The sequence below is a fragment of the Symphodus melops genome (assembly GCF_947650265.1).
Source record: "Symphodus melops genome assembly, chromosome: 11".
NCBI classification, from domain to species: domain Eukaryota; kingdom Metazoa; phylum Chordata; class Actinopteri; order Labriformes; family Labridae; genus Symphodus; species Symphodus melops.
Window position 1 is genome coordinate 4,125,343 of NC_136701.1, and position 22,527 is coordinate 4,147,869.

The 22,527-nt window shown below is 43.9% G+C and overlaps 2 protein-coding genes across 7 annotated transcripts in view; both read left to right on the plus strand.

Annotated features, from left to right (window-relative positions):
* The window catches only part of mtmr4 (myotubularin related protein 4), a 50,137-nt gene extending 42,198 nt beyond the window's left edge, over window positions 1-7,939 (plus strand). For all 6 annotated transcript variants that reach the window (XM_079355942.1, XM_079355943.1, XM_079355944.1 and 3 more), the window contains 7 exons: window positions 792-977; window positions 1,327-1,497; window positions 2,464-2,618; window positions 2,824-4,294; window positions 4,388-4,498; window positions 4,636-4,724; window positions 6,233-7,939. In XM_079355942.1, the coding sequence (XP_079212068.1) occupies window positions 792-977; window positions 1,327-1,497; window positions 2,464-2,618; window positions 2,824-4,294; window positions 4,388-4,498; window positions 4,636-4,724; window positions 6,233-6,410 (2,361 nt within the window). In that variant the 3' untranslated portion in view covers window positions 6,411-7,939. The remainder of the gene's footprint in view (window positions 1-791; window positions 978-1,326; window positions 1,498-2,463; window positions 2,619-2,823; window positions 4,295-4,387; window positions 4,499-4,635; window positions 4,725-6,232) is intronic.
* Window positions 7,940-12,752: 4,813 nt separating this feature from the next.
* Window positions 12,753-21,534, plus strand: ca4a (carbonic anhydrase IV a). Its single transcript, XM_079355205.1, has 8 exons — window positions 12,753-12,944; window positions 17,553-17,597; window positions 17,947-18,111; window positions 18,203-18,348; window positions 19,358-19,450; window positions 19,543-19,609; window positions 19,690-19,853; window positions 20,214-21,534. The coding sequence occupies exons 1-8, from the start codon at window positions 12,881-12,883 to the stop codon at window positions 20,391-20,393; spliced, it is 924 nt and encodes a 307-aa protein (XP_079211331.1). The 5' UTR covers window positions 12,753-12,880; the 3' UTR covers window positions 20,394-21,534.
* The last annotated feature ends 993 nt before the right edge of the window (window positions 21,535-22,527 follow it).

Here is a 22,527-nt window from a genome sequence, read left to right on the forward strand (position 1 = left end):
CACTCAATGGTTGTCTACAGAGTCGTCTGTGAAGCTGGAGTTTACATACACGCGTTATTACTGTGGGCTGAATATTGGTGTAGTGATTACTGGTTCAAAGCTTTTTTGTGTGGAGTTTGCACCAGTGCATACATGGGTTCCCTCCCACAAACCAAAGATAAAGACTTTCTCAGTAAGTTCATTGGTGGATCCAAATTGTCTGGAGGTGCATTCACACTGTCGCCAAAATGACCTGAATCAGATTTTTTTTGCTTCTATGTGACTCCCACAAGACACGTGGAATCGGATCTTTTCAAATCAGATTTGGGCCACTTTCATATCTGGACTCCAATAGGAGTCAGATACACCCCAAATATCAAAATCAATGTGGATGTGGGAGACAAAACAAGTCAGATCTGAGGAAAGAAATCTGAATAGAGTTAATGCTTGCAGTTTGAATTCAGTCTTAAAGGCTTACCTTTGTCCCACAGAAGGATAATAATACATTTTATTCGTAAAGCACTTTACATTCGTAAATCTCAAAGTGATTAGAGAGTTTAAAATAAATAAAGGCCGTGCTGAGTAGAGGCAAAACCTCTCAGCCTCGAACTTGCTGCAAAAGGAGCTTCAGATCTCAATGCCAGCAGTGGATGTGCTTTTTGAGGTATTGTCTCAGCATGTGAAGTATGTGTGGACTGTGGAATAAAAAAGTCCATGTTGAGTAATGCATGTGTGCAGTGCTTAAGAACTTGTGCATTTTAGTCGCACCATACCATGATCATATTCAGCTCTGAATGCCATGTTGTCCACAGGGTTTCCAGGTGCTTGTAGAGACCGAGTGGCTGGATTTCGGTCATAAGTTTGGGGACCGCTGTGGTCACCAGGAGAACGCCGACGATGTGAGCGAGCAGTGTCCTGTCTTCCTGCAGTGGCTGGACTGCGTTCACCAGCTGCTCAAACAGTTCCCCTGCCTGTTCGAGTTCAACGAGGCCTTCTTGGTAGGTGGTCACCCTGCAGCGTCCCCCTTTCTCTGTCAATCTATTCACATGTGTGCATGCAGACTGTGTTTGTGACTATTTTACTGATAAAATGTGAAATGTGAGAAACATTCAGCTATGCATTCTAACCAACTTCAAAGACGGAGCTCAAAAAGAATTACTTCTCTGTCATGATTGTCTTACCAGTCTTTGTATGTTGTAAATGCACATTGAGCTGCCTTCACAATAAAATCATGAAAGACAAACAAAGAACAACAAGAGTTAGTCATGTTTCTGCCTCTTCAGTTGGAGTGTTATCAGACAGTGAAGGATGTAACCATCGGCCTTCTGCTGCTTCTTGTGCTTTCAGGTGAAGTTGGTGCAGCACACATACTCGTGTCTCTACGGCACCTTCCTGTGTAACAACGCTCGAGAGAGGGAGGCCAGGAACATCTACAAACGCACATGCTCGGTGTGGTCCCTGCTCCGGAGCGGAAACAAGAACTTTCAGAACTTCCTCTACATCCCTACTCATGATATTGTACGTAAAAATTTAGACACCTGAATCATTGCTTTTGAGCTGGTTATTGAGAAGGAGCTAAGTCAAAGTGGTAACAGAGGACTGCAGTAAAAAATCTATAACGATTGTATGAAAGTCATTGTGGGACGTCAGCTGACCAGAGCTCATGATTTATGTGTTCACACTGTACGATGTGAATGTTGGACACGACCTGAGAGCATTCACAACTTTCATTAGAAAACTCCTCATATACAGGATTCAACTGGGCTAAACACACAGGCAAAGAGGCTCTCTGTCTCTCCACCTCTCTCTTTCTCTCTCTCTCTCTCTCTCTCTCTCTCACTCACTCACTCACTCACTCACTCACTCACTCACTCACTCACTCACACACACACACACACACTCTCTACACATAATCTGCATCACCAATAAACACAAGCTAATTAGCAGCTGAGTCATATATTCCCTGTCAGCTGAAGGTCCACACATATTCTGGCCATAGTTTCTTTCGTGATATGAGGGGAATCAGATAACAAGGGGCATAGCTGCTGTTGCCATGGTGATTTCAGACGCACTCCTTCAGTTTGTGCAGGTAAAATCAGGGGAGGATTCTGGTAATTAGCTCGTGGCTCTCTCACTGTGCGATTGTACGCAGTCGTTCGACCCAAACATCATAAATCCATCGGACTTGTCGCGAGCAGCTGTTTGAACAGTGATGAGCCGCCGTGCCTCCGTGCTCAATGCACCACTGAAGCTTAAAAACTTAAAAACTAGTCATATGACTCAGACTTTTACTTTTATCCATTTTTTTCTTTCTTCAGCCTTTTAAAACTTTAAAAAAAAGAATACAATCCATCTGTCATCGCTAAAAGCACAATACAGTTATGACACAGCATCAGAAGCTGAGCAGCATGAAGAGAGGCATAGGAACCTTTTTATTGTATTTTCACCTTCTGAGATTAACTTCGTCCCTTGTTTGTCTGCCAGGTGCTGCAGCCAGTCTGCCACACTCGAGCGTTACAGCTGTGGACATCAGTGTACCTGCCCACCTCGTCCCCCTGCACCGCTGTGGACGACTCCATGGAGCTCTACCTCCCCCCAAATGTCACAGGAGACGAACTCAACTACCGCTCCCTGGACAGGTGTGTTTGTAAGATGTAGATCTGGCCTGTTATTCCGCTCCTGTACTTTGTGTTCCTGTCAATCCCTGTGCACTGATTCATTTACAACACTTGTATTGCAGGGAGTTAGACTGCCCTCTAGTGTTCAAAACAGTGAACTGTACTATCATCAGTTCTACATTTATGGGAAAACAATCTTTTTTTCTTTTCTTTTTTTTCCCCCTAGACTTCCCAAGACGCGCTCCATGGACAACCTGCTGTCAGCTTTAGAGAATGGGGTCCCCCTAACACGCACGTCCAGTGACCCCAATCTCAACAAGCACTGCCAGGAGGGTCGCTCCGCCCCCAATCCCTCACCAGCTTCAGAAGAAACCTCTGCAGACGTCTTTGATGAGACCAAACCTGAGGAGGGACAAGACACCTGTGAGGAGGAACCTCTACATCAGAGCCCTGCTAAGACCCCAGAGGAGGGTCCTGACACTGAGAACTGTGAAGAGGCACCAGAGGAGACCTGTCTCACTACACAGCCACTGCCCTCTCTGCCGCTTCCACCTGTTCCTCTCAGTACGGACGTAACACTCGCTCACACTCCTTTCCCAGCTCCTGTCCTCCAGCAGACTCTGCTTCAGATCACTAATCCTCCTCTCCCACCGCCTCCACCTCCACCTGAGGCTGAGAGCCCCTGTAGGACTGCAGAAAGCCCCACATCACCCTCTCACAAATCAGAGCCATGCTTACCTCTTCCCTGCAACGGCACACAACCTGCAGTCCCTGCACCCAGCTCGCTGCTCAACGGCCACACTGACAGCATCTCAGAGTCTGCAGACCTTCTGGCTTTGAAACCGCTCTCACCGCTCCGTCCCATGGAGGACTCCACAGAGACTCTCACAGGAGAGGGAGAGCTTCCCCCAGTCTTTCCTCTCGCAGTGATCGAGGATCTGACCCAGAATCCTACCGAGGATGAGGAGCTACCTGAGCAACAGCTGCAGGTTCAGCTTAAGAAGGAGAAAGAGGACATGAGGACAGATGTGGTGAAAGGGCAAGAACGCATGCTAACTGTCGCCCCTGTAGATTGCACCCAGGTTGCAGCTCGCCATTTGATCACTCAGAGCCAGCTGTCAGACCTGTCCCTGCTCGGATCCCACTGGGAGAGCGTCCAGGGTTTGGTCCAGTCTGCCTGCAGTAGCCACTCTGTCGTTGGTCGAGCCTTGCAAAACAACAGTTACCAGAGCCGACGTCTTGCAAGTAAGCTGCTTCGTTCGCAGGGTTTCTCCCTCTCCAACGGGCCTCAGTGCTGCCGCAGAGAGGCCCTGTGTTGTCCCAGCAGCCCCCTGCAGCCTGCATGGCTGTCTGCTGCCAGAACCACAGGCTACTCTGGCCTGTGTGGACCCGCTGCTGCCGCTGCCGCCGCCCTTAGCGGCTACTCCCTGGCAGGCCATCAGCTTCTTCCTGCGTCATTTTCCTCCCCCTCAGCGTCCAGCTCCCCTCCCCCTCCACAGGCCCCATCTTACCTGGATGACGACGGGCTGCCGGTGCCCATGGACGCCGTGCAGCAGAGACTGCGGCAGATTGAGGCAGGCTACAAGCAAGAGGTGGAGGTGCTGAGGCAGCAGGTACGACAGCTGCAGATGAGGCTGGAGAGTAAACAGTACAGCACTCCTCCATCAGAGCCAGACATCGACTACGAAGACGACATTGTGAGTAGTTTTTTCATGATGATCTTTATTCTGGCCGGTTGAGTCCTTTAACCTGTCTTTCCCCTAACCTTGTCATTGTGTCTCTGCTTTCAGACGTGTCTACGTGAGTCAGACAACAGTAACGAGGAGGACTCTTTGTCCACCCACAGCGAGGACCGTCTGTCTGAGGGCAGCTGGGACAGAGTGGAGCCCAAAGACACAGAGGTCAGTGTCCATCAGTGCTTCTCCGTCTCACTTAGCTTCTGTCTTCACTTCCTCCCCTTCACCTTTATGTCTTGGAGTTCCTTTGATTACTGCACACAGTTCTGATTATGTGTGTGTGTGTGTGTGTGTGTGTGTAGGTTACGAGGTGGGTGCCCGACCACATGGCCTCCCATTGTTACAACTGTGACTCTGAGTTCTGGATAGCCAAGAGACGTCACCACTGCAGGTGGGGCTTCACTGCTGTTTTCTTACATCCATTAACACAAGAACACATTCACTCAAACGTTAGACGGTAACAACTTTGTTTGCAGCCATAACAAAACTGAACAGACATCGAATCAGTTCTCTTCCTCACACAGACTTGGACATGTTTGGTACTGAACATTACCCTCACAAAAAAATCAAGAAATTCAGAGCTCCTTTGATGCCGAGCAGAGTTTTAAAGGGCGCGATCACACTGGCAATCCGTACCGTACCGCTCACACTTCTCCAGGACTAACCGGGCCCGAGCACCGTTACCTCTCGTTCATAACGTCGTGCAGCACATGCATGGTTTACTTTACAAACAGGCGGACTCACATCGGAGAACAACACAGGACAGGACAGCTGCTTTGTGTCTTATTCTGAGTCATGTTAGTCAGATACAGACAGATCGCTCCGGCTGTCCATGTGGTTGCTCGTGCTTGAACCGTACCATGAAGCACACGTCTTCCAGGCGTGCCAGAGCATTGCAAAACAACACAGCACGTACAGCACAAGATCTGCAGAAACAGCATGAGAGAGGAGATGACATGTAAAACAGTTAGGAATACCATAACGCCAGCGCACAGCCTTACAAGAATTTAGATTGACGTGGCTGTAAGAGTTTGAATCGACGGAAGTCGTCTTTATGGAGTGAAGAAGAAGGTAGAAGCTCAGGCTCAGGGTGGAGGATGTGAGACGCTGACGAGCTGAAGCAAAGTGAATACGTGAAAAAGATTTAGACAGTGTTAGACGAGAGCTCTAAATATTGAGATGTTGGATTTACTGAATGACTCACAGCAGAGTGACAGACTGCTGAGCAGGAAACATGTCGACATTAAACTTTCTGTGTTAATATGGTTAGACTTTATTTTGTAGAGCACTTTTCAAGACAGACCAAAACAGGACTCTTTCAGACACGTTTCCTGCTGCAAACTAATTTCCCTGTGGGGACAATAAAGATACCTTTGACCTTTGTACAGCCGAGCTCTGAGTCTGAAGGCTTGATTTAAAAGCTGAAACAGACAAACAGAAGGTAGAAGAGCTCCAGAGCCAAATTACTGTAGACTTGTAGTCAAGACCACTCTTAAAAAAAAAAAAAAAAAAAGTGAGTCATTCTTTTCAAAAGAAGCGTTCAGTGATGCTCTTGATTGGTCCTGATATAAAATCTGGGGTCCGACCAGTCTTGAGACCGAGACGAGACAGAGGAAAAATGTTTTCAATTCAGAGACGAGACAGATTTTAAGTACGACAGCACGACATCACAGAGAAAGCTCGGCGAGCAGGGCGGAGGCAGCTGATCTGTGAGGTCTTCTCGAGCAGCAGGGCAGTTTAAATACATATGTTGTTGAGCATGTACTTTGGTTTTTGTCATTGTACATGAAGATTGTTGCTGTTGTTACAAGCTGTTATTTTCACAGACTTTTCTTTTGATTGTTGATGATTTTTACAGCACAGAGCTGTGATCGTTTTACATGTGCTCTCATTCTACAGAAACTGTGGCAACGTGTTCTGTAAAGACTGTTGTCACCTGAAGCTGCCGATCCCGGACCAGCAGCTGTACGACGCCGTGCTGGTCTGCAACACCTGCCACGACCTGCTGCTCGAGTCCCGCACCCGTGAGATCCGCAGCCAGCAGCTCAAGAAGGCGATCGCCACTGCCTCCAGCTGAGACGAGCGTGGTGCAGCTTGGCCCGCCTCGGCTCTGTCCTGCTCTACGGACTGACGAGCTGAGCGCCCTGTTGTGACCCTCAACCTGCTGTGGTTTTGGCTGTGGAGGGGGATTAGGAGGCGGAGTTTTTGCTCTGTGGGTGGCTCGATTTTTGGAGAAGGAGACGCACTGCGAGAACGTCTGAGATGGGAAGTGTCAGTGTGGGACGAATCCCTTCAGAGAGATTTTCAGCCTGCAGCGTCCGGCTGCCTCCACACGGCTCAGTCCTCTATCGGTGCCCTGTCCCGAGACCACAACTTATCCACCCCTGCAGAGTCACCCACTTTAAGCACCAAACACCTGCACCCTCCTCACAGACACCGTCTCGCTCCTCAGAGGACAATCGCTCACACTTTCGGCGTGTCGGGGGACTCCAAAGCCTTTCCCTGTACTACTGGAGGCTTTCAACTTTAAAAGAAAAGAAAATTGCTGCTACAGTATTTAAAAGTCTAATTTTGTATTCTTATTTTGTGCACTACTAGTTGTCGTGTGTTTTGAGGGAATCTGAGACCAAACTTGAGCAAAAAGGGAGAAATCTGCTGTTTACTTTGTCATCGCCTCGTTTTTCTTGGAGCCTGAATGTAAAAATGTAACGGGGGTTAACTGGATGGACTTTATGTTCTCGTGCATTTGTTTGGTCGTATATGTGTGTTCATTGCTGCAATGTGTTTTCAAAGAGTTCTATATATATGCACAGTCAGTGTGGTTCTGTCTTTATCAGCGCTTTCCTGCAGTATAGCCACGACGCTACATTCTGGGGGGTTGTGTGCGGACAGACGGATGCGATGCAGCATGTCATTTGTTTTGTGGGACGTGTGCTTGAAGTGTGAAGAGGAAGAGAAGCCGAGGGACGCTGGAAGACGGCAGACATTCTGTTAACGTCTCCTTCTGATCTGAGAAAATGTGAATTGGAGGTTCTGTGGGGTTTTTTGTTCTGCTGACATGCTTCTGAATGAGCAGCTCGTTGTCCTCCTGAATGACGACGACTCCTCCTCAGAGTGAACTAAGTGCTCAGAGTTTCTCGTTCTGTTTCGGAGGCGTTTGGCCAGAGTCCCCCCCCAAAAAAAAAAAAAAAATCTGTGTTGGTGTCGGCTGGTTGTTCTTTGAGACAATAGTGCCATACTCTGTTCTGTCTATTTTAAAGCCTTTTTTCTTTCCTACAGATGGCAGCAGGTTTCTAATTGGCCACTTCTCTTTGTTTGGATCGTACGGATAGTTAGCTGCTTAATAACACTGAGACGACAAAAGATTTAACAGGAAGCTCAGACGTATTATCGGAGCGTCACTAAATTAGTCAAACTGTGTCTAATATTTGGGTTTTTTCCACACGGTCATGAAGTCAAAATCTTTCAAAGGAAGTCAGACATGTAACATACCTAGTTATCTGATCCGTAGTGGTGACTAAAACCTGTCACTTAATGAATAATTGTTGTAAAGAAATGCACTGTAAAAGTTAAATCCCATGGGTTAAAATAAAAGGTTATATCATGGATTAGTTTCTGAGTTGTTTTTTTTTACTTTTACTGGCAGGTCTTCTGCTGCATCTTCAACCTTTCTTCAACTACGACAGCGCACATCACTCCGCTGTTTAGCTCCTCCGTCTGGCTCCCAGTTTCTGCTCGCAACAAATTTAAAACTCTGCTCGTCTTTACCTAAACTCTCCTTCCAGGTCTGCTACGCCTGCGACTATGAAAGGCCTCTGATCCAACCTTCACAACAGAGTCCTAAGAGACTAACTACACTCTTCTTCTCTGTCGCCCCCCGGAAGTTGGACGATCTACCAAACTGTAATACCCAGCTCTTTGTGAACGTGTACGACCGTAATGACGATGTTTAGGCTGGTTTTTAATGCTGATGGGAACATTAAAAAAAAGATTCTGGTCACATCCAGTCAGCACCTGTGTCCGCTCTGACGAATCTGTTTGTTTCCTCCTCTAGTTTCTTTCATGTGTTTTCACTTTCTGATGTTCATCCCACTGGATAAAAGCGTCTGATAAATGAACTGTAGAATTGCATAACTTATCTACTGTTTATCATTTATGTATATATACACACACACACACACACACACACACACACACACAGAGTTAATTTAAATCTTTGTGTTTATCATGAGCATCCTAATGATGACATGGAAGAGTCTGTGGCAGCAGGCTGAGGCTATGTGAATTAACTCGGTCGTTACAGCGTCCAAGTGTCCTGCAGATCATAACAAAGAACAGACTGAACGAGCGCCAGAGAATGCAAGAAGTACATTCAAATACAGGATCTGAGCTGTCGATCCAAACGATCACAATTCAACATGAAAATGGTAAAAAAAAAAAAAAAACACACCTTCGCACCTCCTCTGTGAAGTTATGTAGGTGTGTATGATGTAAATTAAGAGTTGAACTCAGATCTTTAACAGTCTGATGGGCTCCAAAGAACATAATGCTGCTTTCTAATTATCTGACTGCAGCGTTGAAACTTTGAATGAAACCACAGAGGCAGACCACATGGACTGGTGGTGAGTTCAGAAGAACCTGAGGTGCTGTTCTTAACACAACTCTTTGTATTTCCTCTTCATGCTGATTAGTTCTTTCCTCCTCTTTGTTCCGACTGCGATAAGGTTTTTACTGTACTCATAAGTTTGCAAAACATGATTTTAAACCTGTAGCTATGATGACCTGAGGGAACATGAAGTAGTTAAACTTGAGTAAAATAGAAATGCTCACTGCAGTTTGTAAAGACAACATTCAAACTGGGCTCATCGCCCAGTTTGAATGAAGAAAAAATCGAGCCACCCACAGACCAGAAGGCCCCGCTGGGGGCTCACAAACTTTAAACCACAGCAGCGGCTCAAAATGTACACATTTTGCATTTACCGTAAGAAACCTCCCTCACTTGCTAAGCATTGCATGCATTATTGATGTGAAAACAAGGTTTGTTAGTGAGAGTAAACAAAGACAAATGAAGAGGAATTAGCCGTCTGAAGGAGAGAACCTGAAAGGAAGATAAGTAAGTGTTGGGACGATGGCAGACATAATGGTGATAAATGTGTGATGTAGAGCCAATTTTTTCTCACCTGTGGCCGCAACAGACAACATGTGATTGTACCTTCTCTGCAAGCTACCTGAGACTGTTACATTTGCTGTTATAGAAAAGCCGATAATTTATCCTCATTTTGAAAAGTAAATTCAGCCCTCGTAGTCGGCCTGCTGACTCACCAGGGTCTTCTTTAATCATGGCCCCTAGATCCAACAGGACTAAGAGCCAGACTGCCTGCACCAGTCCCACCATATCCTCAGGTCCACTATGTTAAACTGGACTCTGCCATAGTTGGGTGTGATGGGCCGTTAGGCTGCTCATTATTGGATTCATTGCTTTTCGAGCCACAGCTGCAGGGAGTCCACATGGGATCCAGATCTTTGCATGCAGTATGGTAGGCCTGATCATGTCTTGTAGATTTGCTTCTCCTTGCAGTGTCAGTGATCACAGTGGGCTCACATGGTGTTATCTATGGGGGTCTGCAATACACTCTCCCTGCTTTCAGTCTGTCCGCCTTATTGCTCCCCTCAACTACAAGTTTTCTTTCATCCTGGAGATGTCATTTTTCACTATTTATTAGTTTTCTTAACATTACTGATCTCTCTTTTCTCTCCGCCTCTCCAGCATCAAAAATCTCATTTTCAAAGCCTCCTGCTCTCCTGTGAGGGCCTTATTATTACAACACAGTGTCTGGTCACGTGTATAAATATCTGAAAAAAATTAATCTACAGGGAGATTTAAACGATGATGTGAAAACTCCTTCCAGCACTAAAGGATAAGTCTACCCCTTATTTGTCCACCAGGTGGCGCTGTTACTCCATGGGAGACCTCACAGTGGAGTTTCTTCAACACAGCCAACTATCAGGAAATCAGATCAAGAGACATTCGCATAATTTCACAGTTAGACATGTCTTAGTTCCACAATGATTCGTGGTAAATGGTGAGATCTTTAATGTGAATCAACAGTCATCTCCTTCCTGTGAGTTAGTGTTGAAACTTTAAGTTGAATAAGGAACATGTGAGGGAAGTGAAATAGACTTATAAGGTGCTACGTGATCTCTTGACCAATTCTTCTTCTTCTTCTTCTTCTTGCTAAGCAGCACATCATCATTTCACCGCTGGCTCTGGAGGCGTTCAGCAGAGAAGGCTTTCCTTCCACTGTGGATGGTGCAGCTCTTTTATCTGGAAACACAGCTTTTTTATTATTTGTTCTGAGTCCCAACAACATGCTAAATGCTCCTCTGTGCCTCCTTTAGAGAACTTTCATAACCATTACAACTTTAAGTATAATCTCTGACCTGGACGCTGGTAGCCTATAGTAATCCAGATACAGAGGCTGAAGTCCAAGTGGACGGATCAGGTTTGAATCTGACCTGTGATTCGACCCTTTCCTGCTAGTCATTCCACAAACACTCTCTCTCGGTGTGTCTCTACAGTCTCTAAATGCATGAGAGTTCAGTTATCAGGCCTGCTCTTCGTACCTATGGTCTCTAAATGTACTATGGAAGGAAAGCCCTCTGTTGTCGGACCCCTCTCCTTTGGAATTATCTACCAGTCGGCGTCCGAGAGGAAGACACCTTCCCTATGTTTAGGAATGGACGTTCCTTTGTGATAAACTAGTCTCAGGCTTGGACTAGCTTCCTTATGCTGCTATAGGCCGAGACGTATGTGGGACCATTAAGCTCATGTCTCTCTCCAGAGCTGAGCTCCCTGATCTCTTTCTCTGGATGTTGGTGTGTTTTGACCTGCTGCCCTTGCTACAACTATTAATACCAACTTTACATCCTTACACACACTTTCTAAACTGGACACAGCTTCTGCAGATGTTCTGCTTCTGTTTTCTGCTTCTCAAAGGAAGTGTTCCCTCTCCACTGTCACAGATATTTGTCCTTTTTCGACAATATAACAAAGAGTAAGATCTAGAGCTGCTCCTTTATAAAGTATCTGCAGATGACATTTTCTATACATTGGAGCAATATAAATAAGATTGACTTTCAGGCACACCAACCATCATCACTATGCATCTCTGTTCTCATTTATGGTTGCTGACAGAAGATTTGAAGAAAAGCAGCATCAGCTGATTCAGGTTTTTAGGATAAAGATGTGCCATCGTCCCTCATCGTCCTCACTCAGCAGGATCAATAATTCAGCAGGAGTGTGTTCAGGTTTCAGTTCAGCTAAAACTTTTCTGAGGAGAAACTCAAAGACATTTTAGAGGGGTTTTTTTGCAAAGCTTTGCACTGACGTGGTGACTTTTGAAGAGAGGGTGAAGTGACCTGGAAAATAAAAACCTTTCTGAAGGTTTTAAGGTGTTCTGTTAAGATCCAGACTCACAGGTAAAGGTGTGTGTGTGTGTGTGTGTGTGTGTGTGTGTGTGTGTGTGTGTGTGTGTGTGTGTGTGTGTGTGTGTGTGTGTCTGTGAGAGAGAGAGAGAGAGAGAGAGAGAGAGAGCGAGAGAGAGAGAGAGAATCTCTCTGCACCTATGAAACTCTTTAAACCTCAGTCATGCTGTTTAAAATCACAGAACTTCATATCAAATCTCGTGAAGAGCCCCAGATATATATATTTTTTTTTTTTGGGGGGGGGGTATTGTAGAGCGAGGACTGTGGATGGAGAAATCAGGGAGGGAGGGCATGAGGGAAAGGAGCCACAGGTTAATATGGCACCTTTCACTGACAGAGTTGAGACTTAACACTGTGACACTGGGACTGTTTCCAGTTTTCACCTAATAAACGGCCTCGATAAAGCTTTTTTGAGATGTCTGCTGAAATGAAGAACTACACATTATCACTCGCCTGAGCTGATGTAGTCTGAGATGTATGATTTCCTTTTAAACTAAACATGTTCAAGTTTTTTTAAGTAGCTTTGACAGAATCGAAGTCACCAAAGGAGTTAATTTAGTGTGCTCCTTTTAAAAACCTCCCATTAATAAAGCTTATAAAAAAGAGCCTTTTGATCAAAAGGGAAAGAAAACACGTGACGTCTTTGATTTAAAAAGATGTCATGTTTTACATTGAATCGACTGTATGCAAACAGGGGCTCCTTTAGTCAACTAATTGTTTTGTAAAGATAACTGTGCACCACCTTTGGTTACCTGTGGAGCACACAAAGCCGCCTGCATGAATAATTGACCCTTCCATTGTGATTCCCCGCTGTGACTGTTTCCGCGCTGATTGCATTTTCTTTCCTTCGTGAATGTGTCTGCCCCCCCCCCCCCCCCCCCCCCTCGCAGTATCAGCGCAGACGCTATTAGAGGCGATGCCCAAAAGGGGGCGGGGCCACACTTTCTTTCCTGTCGAGGGGATGCTGATAGATAAGTATGAGACCCCCTGCAAGAATGCGATCACATTGGAAAAAAACAAGACACCTTTCCGTTCCCTCCGCCGAGTCGCACCCGCTCCAGAATGCAGCAGCTCGTCGTGTCCGCTCTGCTGGCATCACTTTGGACCCTCTGCACGGGAGCCGGAGGTGAGTGACATCTCAGGCATGAACAAATATCTGAAGGATTTTATTTTGACAGGTCCTAATTAAAGTAGAGAAAGGCTCGGTCTGTCATCCGAATTATGGGGCTTACTCATCTCATTTCTTTATTAATATCTAATATTCCTTTCCTCTATATCTGTCTGTTATTAGAATGATATGATTTTATTTAACATCAAAGCATTTATGTCAATCATATCTGAATTTCATGTTGGTTTTACTGAAGATTAGGCTACTCTAAAAAAAAAATAATGCATCAGGGAGAGGCTTAACTTTTCTCCAACATTACAACTCTTTTATTTCATTATAAAGTTTAAAGTTAACGGAATCCTGTAATTCAAAGGAAATAAATCCAAAAATGTATTCTGCAGGCAAAAGAAGAAAAAAAAAAGCGCTGCAGCTCACCAAAAAGAGGTTCCTCTATAGCACCAAAACTCGCTCTCCGCGCGCGCACATACATACACAGACAGACACACACAACACAGACAACACACAGACACACACAGAGGTCCCTCTACCACTTATGTGGCCCAGTGCATTCCTCCATGTGTCCGACGTGGTCATCTACAACTCTTCACCGCTGAGCTCCTTGCTCCCCCCAACACACACACACACACACACACACACACACACACACACACACACACACACACACACACACACACACACACACACACACACACAGTCTATTCCTTTCTCTCTCGTGCACCTGCTCATATCCACGCTGAGCCAATGACAGACGTTTGCGTCCCTGTTGCCGCAGAGAGAGAGAGAGAGAGATAGAGAGAGAGAGAGAGAGAGAGAAGCGGCGAGCTGCGCGCTGACTGACTATATGAGGTGTTAATTCCGCTGAAAAAGCCGCGAATATAGATAGTCTACCAAGACCCGATGAATCAAATTGTCAGTAATTAATGACCGACTGATGTCTGAGACCCCTCAAAGGCTGGCTGTCTGTACGAACATTAAGGAGTCGTTGCGTAACGAGTGCGTAAAAGGCGGAGGAAAATCTTAAATCAAGTCTGTCGTGCTTAGACTGGCCAGCGTGATTAATTCCGAGAAACAACAAAAAGTGTATTTTAAACCTTCAAGAGAATAAAAGTGTGAATTAATACTGAATACTGTCAGTGTTCCAAAGTGTTGTGCCAAGAAAGCCATGATCCACGCTGCTGTTTTTTTAATGGTGTGACTCTTTATCAATCTGTTGGCAGATCTGTGATGACAGAAGTTTACATTTATTAAACATGAAGTGTCTGTTCTGCAGACTCTGTGAAGATGCTTCTGTTTTTCACTGTGCAAATATGAGCAGAGAACAGACTGAATCTGAGGAGGACCTCAAATGGTCAATGCAAAAGTCTGCAACGGAATTTGTGTCTGCCATACTTTGCGTTTCTCTGAGATTACCTATTTGACTCACAGTAGGCTATGCTAAAATCCCCGAGGGGGGGTTAGTGACTCTTTTTGTTTCTTTGTGCCATTTAAAGCAGGAGACCTGGACTAAATAAAACCATCCTGAAATCCTAGAGTTGTTTCGCTCGTCTGCAAAAACATCATAAAGAGATTTTTCTATTCCTCTTTTTCTTTCTTTTTCTTTTTTTTTTTTAGACCTGGTTCGGCTCAAGTGGAGGAGGGGGGGAGCCCCCCCGTTCTTTTGAACCGTGTTTTTGTGTATACGCAGCGTCTGCAGCTCCGCACAGTTTATGTCTGGCTCTACCAAAGACACAATGGCATGAAAAGATCCGCCACATGACGTTACTTTCTGCTCGACGTGCACACACGCACGAGCTCTCTTTGTTTTTTTCTTCTTCTTCGACACGGTTTCCTCCATGTTGTTTTTATTCTTTTACCCTCTTGGCAGAATTCTGACTTGGATCATTGCACCTTATTCATACTGTTCATTTTGCCCTGTGCCGCACAAAAGATCAAAGGGGAGCGCTGATTGGCTGCGAGTGTGCGGACAGAAATCTGATTGGCCGAGGAGAACACAAGGCACCACGGGCTTTAAAAATAGAGTTTTCAGGTCATTTAATTCCGTTAGCAACAAAAGACGTAAAATTATTCTATTACAAGTTCACCATTAGACATTTTACTCATTTCAAAACGATTTAAGTCGCATTTCATAAAGTAAAAATCATAAATGGGCTGAAAATGTTGAGTAACGTCTTCTGTAAAGTATTAACTACAAAAATTATCACTGTTCCTAGATTTCTAGAAACTACAAAAATGGCGGTCAAGCATGCTCGGTATCTTGAGGCAAAAATTATCTGACTGTCGACGTTTTAACTCACTCTTAGAGCCCCTTTTAGATTCCTTGTTGTTAATTCATGACACACTTTGATGAAGGCTTTTATATTTATTTATGTTCATTGTTGTTCAGTGTTTAATGTCTGAAACAAAGTAAATTGTCTGAACAAGGATGCTCTTGTAAAAGAGATTCTTCATCTCTATGATACTTTTGCTGGTTAGATAAAAAATAAATACAAATGTATCAATTCTGATGAGTAAGAAATTACATTTAAAGCCGATTAAATTGATAAAACCAGAACCCTGAATCTGTATTTATAAGCAGTAATAGATACATTTAAAAAAAAAAAAACTCCCTGACCGTTTGAAAAAAAGAAAACCTTATTCATCAGATTTTTTGTATATGAACACATTTTTGTCAGCGATTGGTCACAGTTATCAGAGGTTATCTGAACGTCTCGTCTTTGTGAGACTCACACCGCTGCATGTCCTGCATGTTGCTTTGATAAGCCTGATTTTGGCTCCTGCTGCCTCTGATGCAGATTTATGACACATCACACAGCTCCCCTGCCTTTCCCCACCCTGTCAGGCCAAACAGCCTGTAATGTAAAAGTGAGTCAAGGTTTGGAATTAATTATATAATTATGAATTATTATATAATTATGAATTATATTCTTTGACATCCTGTGTGGACCCAGAGAATTAACGGCAAATAGTAAATAGAACTGAGCTTGTTGAAATATATTATATAATAGGATAAGCCCCTTGAGGTGTATCACCTCATTTTCAAGGGGGTCCCAGACAAGATATTTACAAAGACATAAGTACAATATACAGCAATAATATAAGGACAACACCTAACACACTACAGACAAAACAAACAAAGTAATACATGCAACAAAGAACAGATACAACATTACAACCACAACCACAACAACAACAGTAGACACCTTTAGAGGAGAGAGGTTTTGTGTTGACATTACCGAAAACATATCATTTTAAAGGTAAGAAAACAAATGTTTTTAAATGAGTGACATGATGACAACGAACGAAGATTTAAAGGTATCTTGTTCCAATCAGAAGGAGCACAACACATAAAAGCTTTTTTACCAACTTCCTTTGAAACAGAGGGAACTGTGCAGAGAGACTAACGAGAACTTCTTAGAGAATAACTTGTGTAAATGACATAAAAACAGTAAGGATAATTAAAATGAATACATGAATGAATACAAGATTCACCGGTATCACTTTGAAAACAAAGTGATACTTTGAAAACAAAGTGATACCAGTTCTTCTACTCATTTTGATAAACAATGTCAACATTGTCTATTATTGGTTATATCAGTTGTGAATCAGTGTTTCGCTTGTTTGTTTCTTTTCTCGTCCTCAAAGCAGCAGGTCACACCCACACATTCACACACTGACGAGGCTGCTGAGTAAAGAGTCCGTCAGTATTAACTCATCCATTTATACACATTCACACAACTTGGGTTAAGTGTCTCGCCCAAGGACACATCACACATGGGATGGGGATTGAACACAAGTTGAGCGTTATATGAAACGTTTTCCCTCTCCTGTCGTCACGCTGCGCTTCAAACAAATCCTGCGAAGATACATTTAAAAAACATGCAGCCTCTTCTAGTTTTTATGACCTCTTTAGTGAATCAGCGTATGTGTGAGAATCTGGACACTTCCCCCTAAAAGTAGCCCCCCTGCTTGGTTTATTTTCAGTCCCCATTATCATGCAGGAGCAGCAGGAAAAGGCTCACCAACATGGCAAAGAAACCCAGCAGCGACTTCCTTTACAAACACAGAGAGAAACCCTTTTTTTCTCAATGGCATGTGTGTTTTCCATAAATATTTGATTTGTGAGATAGCTGCAGATATTTGTCTCCGAGCACGGGGTGGAAACATGCAAACCAATTGTGAAATATTAATAAACCCTCAGACAAACATGTGAGAATAGGACCTGGCTGATGCTAAAGATTAGCTATGTTTGTTTTGATAGCACGGAAAGATAAAGCACAAACGCAAACTTTTGTTTTTGGTGAATATAGGAAGACAGTTTGTTGTGTTATTAGGGCCCGGAATAACAACCGCTGCTTTAAACTAATAAGAGAACAATTCACTGTTTGCAACAAGGAAAATAAATAAACTGTCAATAATAGGACGCTTTTTAAATAATCACTCCGCACAGTTTTCAAAGTGTATGTTTAAAAAGAAACATTCAAACGGCTCTCACAATAGGCTGAGGCTTAATGGCGTAAGGTTTAAGAGTGTGTTTTGTTTTTTTGAATAACTTCCTGTTGATGATGACACGATGAAAAAACTTTTGCACAATTTCCTGTGTTTCAGACTGGTGCTATCAGTCCCAGTTCAGCTGTGATCATCAGTGCAATGGTAAGCATAAATTGTGACTTGTTTTATCAAAGAAGATGTTTAATTAAATAATTCAAAGTGCAATAATACACAAGCACTACAACTGAAGTCAAGAGCTCTGAATTTATCAGAGCTGCGGTTCTTAACTGGTCGAGCCCCAGGACCCGCCAACGACTCTTTCATGAAAGATTATTTGTGCAGTTTGGAGCTCAGGTTTGTCAAAGCGTGAAAGAACAGATAAACTGAATGAAACACACTTGTGGAAAAATAAACACTTCATATATTTTTGAAAGCATTTTTCCTTCAGGCACACAAGACCCACTTTTGTGTCCCGATTTTGCATCCCTGAGGAGTTTCTTTCTTGTTTTAGCGCCAGAAAAGTGGGACCACGCAAACAGCAACTGCGGAGGAAGACACCAATCCCCCATCAACGTCGTCACCAGAAAGACTCTGAAAGATGAGCGACTGACTCCATTTAAGTTCGACAATTACCAGCAGAGCTTCAGAGGCACGATCAAGAACAACGGACACTCTGGTGAGCATATAGAGGAATGCACCGGGAAAACTCACTATCTCTTTCAAACGGCTGTAAGAACTCTTCATCATCTGTTTTTGTTCAACAACAGTTCAAGTTGGAGTTCCTCACGTGAGCACCGTCTCAGGTGGAGATCTGCCCACCACCTACAAGGCGGTGCAGTTCCACCTGCACTGGGGCAAAAATGGAGGACCTGGCTCTGAACACACCATCGATGGGGAGCAGTATCCCATGGAGGTAGTTTATTTTAATTAACACAGCATGTCTTAAACAGTTTACAAAGAATAACGGGTCCCCAGATGATGACATAACTTTGAGTCAAAACGTCTAAAACTTGGTGTCAGTGTCAGGCTTTTGCCCTTTTTCAGGAAGTTTATGTAAGTGAGAACTAGGCTTTCCAAGGCAAAGACTCACAGTGAGAGAGACATTGACTGTTAAAGGAAAGCAGGATGAGAGTGAGGATACTGTCTGTGCATGCACAGGACGAAATCAGAGTTTAGAGGTGCTGCTCTGTCCACAGGTGGCGCCAAAATCGTTAAAACAAAGAAATACACTGAAGAACTAAAATGGATCCAATTTTTTCCCCTCACTGGCTCAGCTGAAATCGTGTCGTGTCTAACGCCTCTGTTACTTCCTCTGAGGACGGTGCAGAGGGGGATCTCTTTGTTTGTGTCTGTGAAATTCAGATTGAAGGAAAAACATAAATATCGCAAGAACCAACAGGCTGAATAGGGATCTGGATCCTGTTAAAGCATCTATATTCCCCCTTTGATAGTCCTCCTGTCTTTCCTTCATTGTCTGCAGAAGTCATTGCATTATCAAAGAGTGTGTCACTGTAGTTTTAATAGAAGTCACCCCAAAAGAGGTGAGTTAGTGAGTTTGTTTGGCTGTACTGTCTGACACACGTGAAAGTATTCACAACCTCTACTCAACATTAGCATCACGGCCTGAGCTCTGAGACAGAGGAAACTGTCACACAATGAGTCTTATTTGTGTCTATTAACAGTTTGTTGACACAAAGGCACAGAGGAATAATATCATGCTTCAGGTACGCGACAAACACGATAAAATAAAATATCCAGGATATCTGCGTCTTTTGTCCGAGCAGAAAGTCAAACATTGCAGCAGCCTGATAAAGTCGAGACATCTTTGTTTGTTCTATTCAATAGTAGATTGTATACACAGACTGCAAAAAGAAAAGACTGAAAAGAAGTAAGTTGTGACATCAGCAACATTTTCTCCACAGCTGCACATTGTCCACATGAAGCACCACTTCACCGACCTGACCACGGCGCTATCAGACCCGGAGGGAGTCGCAGTTCTTGGGTTTTTCTACGAGGTAACAACATAAACGAATAAGATCATGAATCTTCTGTCATCAGACATGGAGATGACACTATAGTGCTGACTAGTATATATTTATCTTTTCAGGTATCAAACAGTGCAAACAAGAAGTATGACCCGATCATCAACGCTCTGAAAAGCATCAAAGACAAAGGTGAGAGCTGAAGTCCACGCAAACATGATTAAACAGTGCAGGCCTGTTTGTGTTACTTATCCTTTGTGTATGATTTTCAGATGGCAACACGTCTCTACTGCCAATCTCTCTGGCTCAAATAATCCCAGCTGAGCAGAATCTGACCTTGTTTTACCGCTACAAGGGTTCTCTGACAACCCCCGGGTGCACCGAGGCCGTGATCTGGACTCTCTTTGATACTCCCATCCCTCTGAGCATTGATCAGGTCAGCACATTTGAAAGCCCTACCACTGCTTGTTGTTTTGTTTTAATACCTTTCCTAACTGTTGGTTTCTGAACATGGCCCTGAAACCAAAAGCCTTTTAGATCCTGAACATAAAGGTCACACCTGATCCTCCTTTTCAACCAGTTTAAATCTCAGAGAAAACGAAACATGTCTGTGAAATCTCATTTGTCTGCCGAGAATATAAATGCTGCACAGATGTCGACAGGATATCTGATAATTAGCTGCATCATATACTTTCATTATGATGAGATATGAACACAGCGTTAAAATCCGATGTTGCTCCATCTGAATTTGCACGTTTGAAACTCTAACATTTTTGTTGCTCCTCTGTTCCACCAGCTGAGGGCATTCTCCGAGCTCAAGTTCCAGGATGGGAAGCCGATGGTGGGGACCTTCAGACCGGTGCAGCCGCTGAACGGCAGGCAGGTTTACCGGTCCGGTGGCGCAGTCATCCTCGCCAGCTCCACCCTCCTCATGGTCGCCATCGCCTCTGTCTTGAGTCTGTCCGAACCCAACTAGAGCCATGCATCCCATGATGCACTGCGACATCCATGAACACAATAAGCTCTGAATCATTTCTTAAGTGAACTCTTGTTTGTAAAGTCTTCATCGCATGGTTACAAAGATGATGGACCACGTCGTAGTGCAGAAATCACTCACCTGGTCTTCCTCTCTCACAACACCAATGACAAAGGCGTTCTGGGAATGCTTAATGAAAGGTGCTGAAAGGGTTCAATCAGCGTTCATGCATGCAAAGTAATGCAGTAGATCTTTTTTCAGCGTTATGAATGTGCCATAAAGAAGGTTACATAGTACTAAAAGTCATATCTGAATTCAAACTCCACGCCAGATCCCTGAGTCGTACCTAAACGTTCACAGCATCATCCTACAAACACAAGCACAAACACAGCCGTGTACCCTTTAGACGTCACCCGCCTCTACCAATGTCAGGTAAATTTAGTCTCTACTAATGTCTCTGATGGTTTGCGCTCTGAGTGCCGACGTTAGCCCCCTGACCCGGCATGTGACGTGATGCTCTCAGTGGGGCATGTGAACAACACAGAGCTATTTATAGCAGGACTGAGTCACAAAAACAAGCTCCATTTCAAAGCCAGCGGTCAAAGGAGTCAGCAGTTTGGCTTTTCTGTCCTGGTCCAGGAGAACAGAGCGCAGCTGTAAGGGGGGAACCTGCACAGCCATTCAGTCAGCAGTTGGTGGGACAGGAGGGAGGGCGGTTAGGGGGTGAGGGGTTTTGCATTTCTCTCTGGGAACAACTGCTGCTGATCTGAGAATCAGAGGCCACTTACACTTAAGCCCAGGATGAGGAGGCAGATATGCTAACTCTTACAGTGACAAAGCATTTGGCAGTCTGATTTCAGAGGCAGGAGAGATTGGAGACTGTATAAAGAAGTGAATGTAGCCACGTCATACAATTGTTGAAGAATGTTGAAGAACCCGTGCCAAACCTTTAGAAATGTCCACATTTGGAGACAAAGAGTGGATAACCATTGTTACGTGTTGATAATACCAGGTAGCCCCAACCTTAGAGACAAACAAAGTATACTATACTAGTGGGGTGTGTGACCCCTAGGGGCCCCCAAGTTATGACGGCGCAGGAGGCGCAGCAAAGCTTTAGAAAAACCCTGTTTGTTTGATAGCAAAGCATGGCAAATTTTGTGGGAGGAAATATAACTGCGAAGACATGCAAAAGGAAGTCAGACGATGCACAGAGATTCTAATAAATTTCAAAATAAAACACAATATACAGACTGCTGATCGTGTTCATCATTTTATCAACATCACGTCAAAGCAGCAAGTGAATGAAACACATCCGTGGTGCTGACAAAACGCAGCGTCGTACAATGTGAAAATTACGGGTTAGTCTGACATTGAATCTACATCGCCTTACATTGTATATCAAAAATCATGAAGATTCACATTTGCAGTATCACTTTTAATTGCTTCCTCTTTCACATCCTGGTCTGAAAATATTAATCCGCCAGAAAAAGAAAAAGTTAAAGAGAAGTGCTCATTTAAAGACAACTTAAAAAAAAAATGGTTGAGTGCATATGCATATTTTGAAAATGTTTACAAAGGAAATAAATCACTGAGATTTAGGGAGTCGCCCCTTGCTGGCTGTTAGAGAGATTTAGGGAACTTCTGAATTGTCTTCACTTCTAAAACTAGGGGCTACATCCGTTTCTTTTATACGTTCTTCAAGGGAATATCAACAATCTCCAGCAAACAAAACGCCAATACATAAACACTGGGCATGAATATGCATGTTTTGATGTTTCCAGATGTTAGTAATGTGAGCTACATGTACGTGACAGCAGGGGTTGAGCTACACACGCAAATTGCCAAATTCATTCACGACTCCATCACTCCATTTTCCATTTTTTGACCCGTAGCGTTCACTGAGCTTCTGTGTCAGAACATGTGACTTTGTTCATGGCTTGTAAAACAGGGTCTCAGATGCACTGAATGTTATCGACTGTGAATTATTCTCCACCGAGTCCTCGTTCATTTATCCAGGCAGACTCTGTATATTTATTCTTGCGAGAAAATCTGTGCAATTTGCCAGCAAGATGTACTGTGAGGAACGAGCAAGGAATCTGTGTATATTTAAATTCCATCGTTTCATAATGCATCA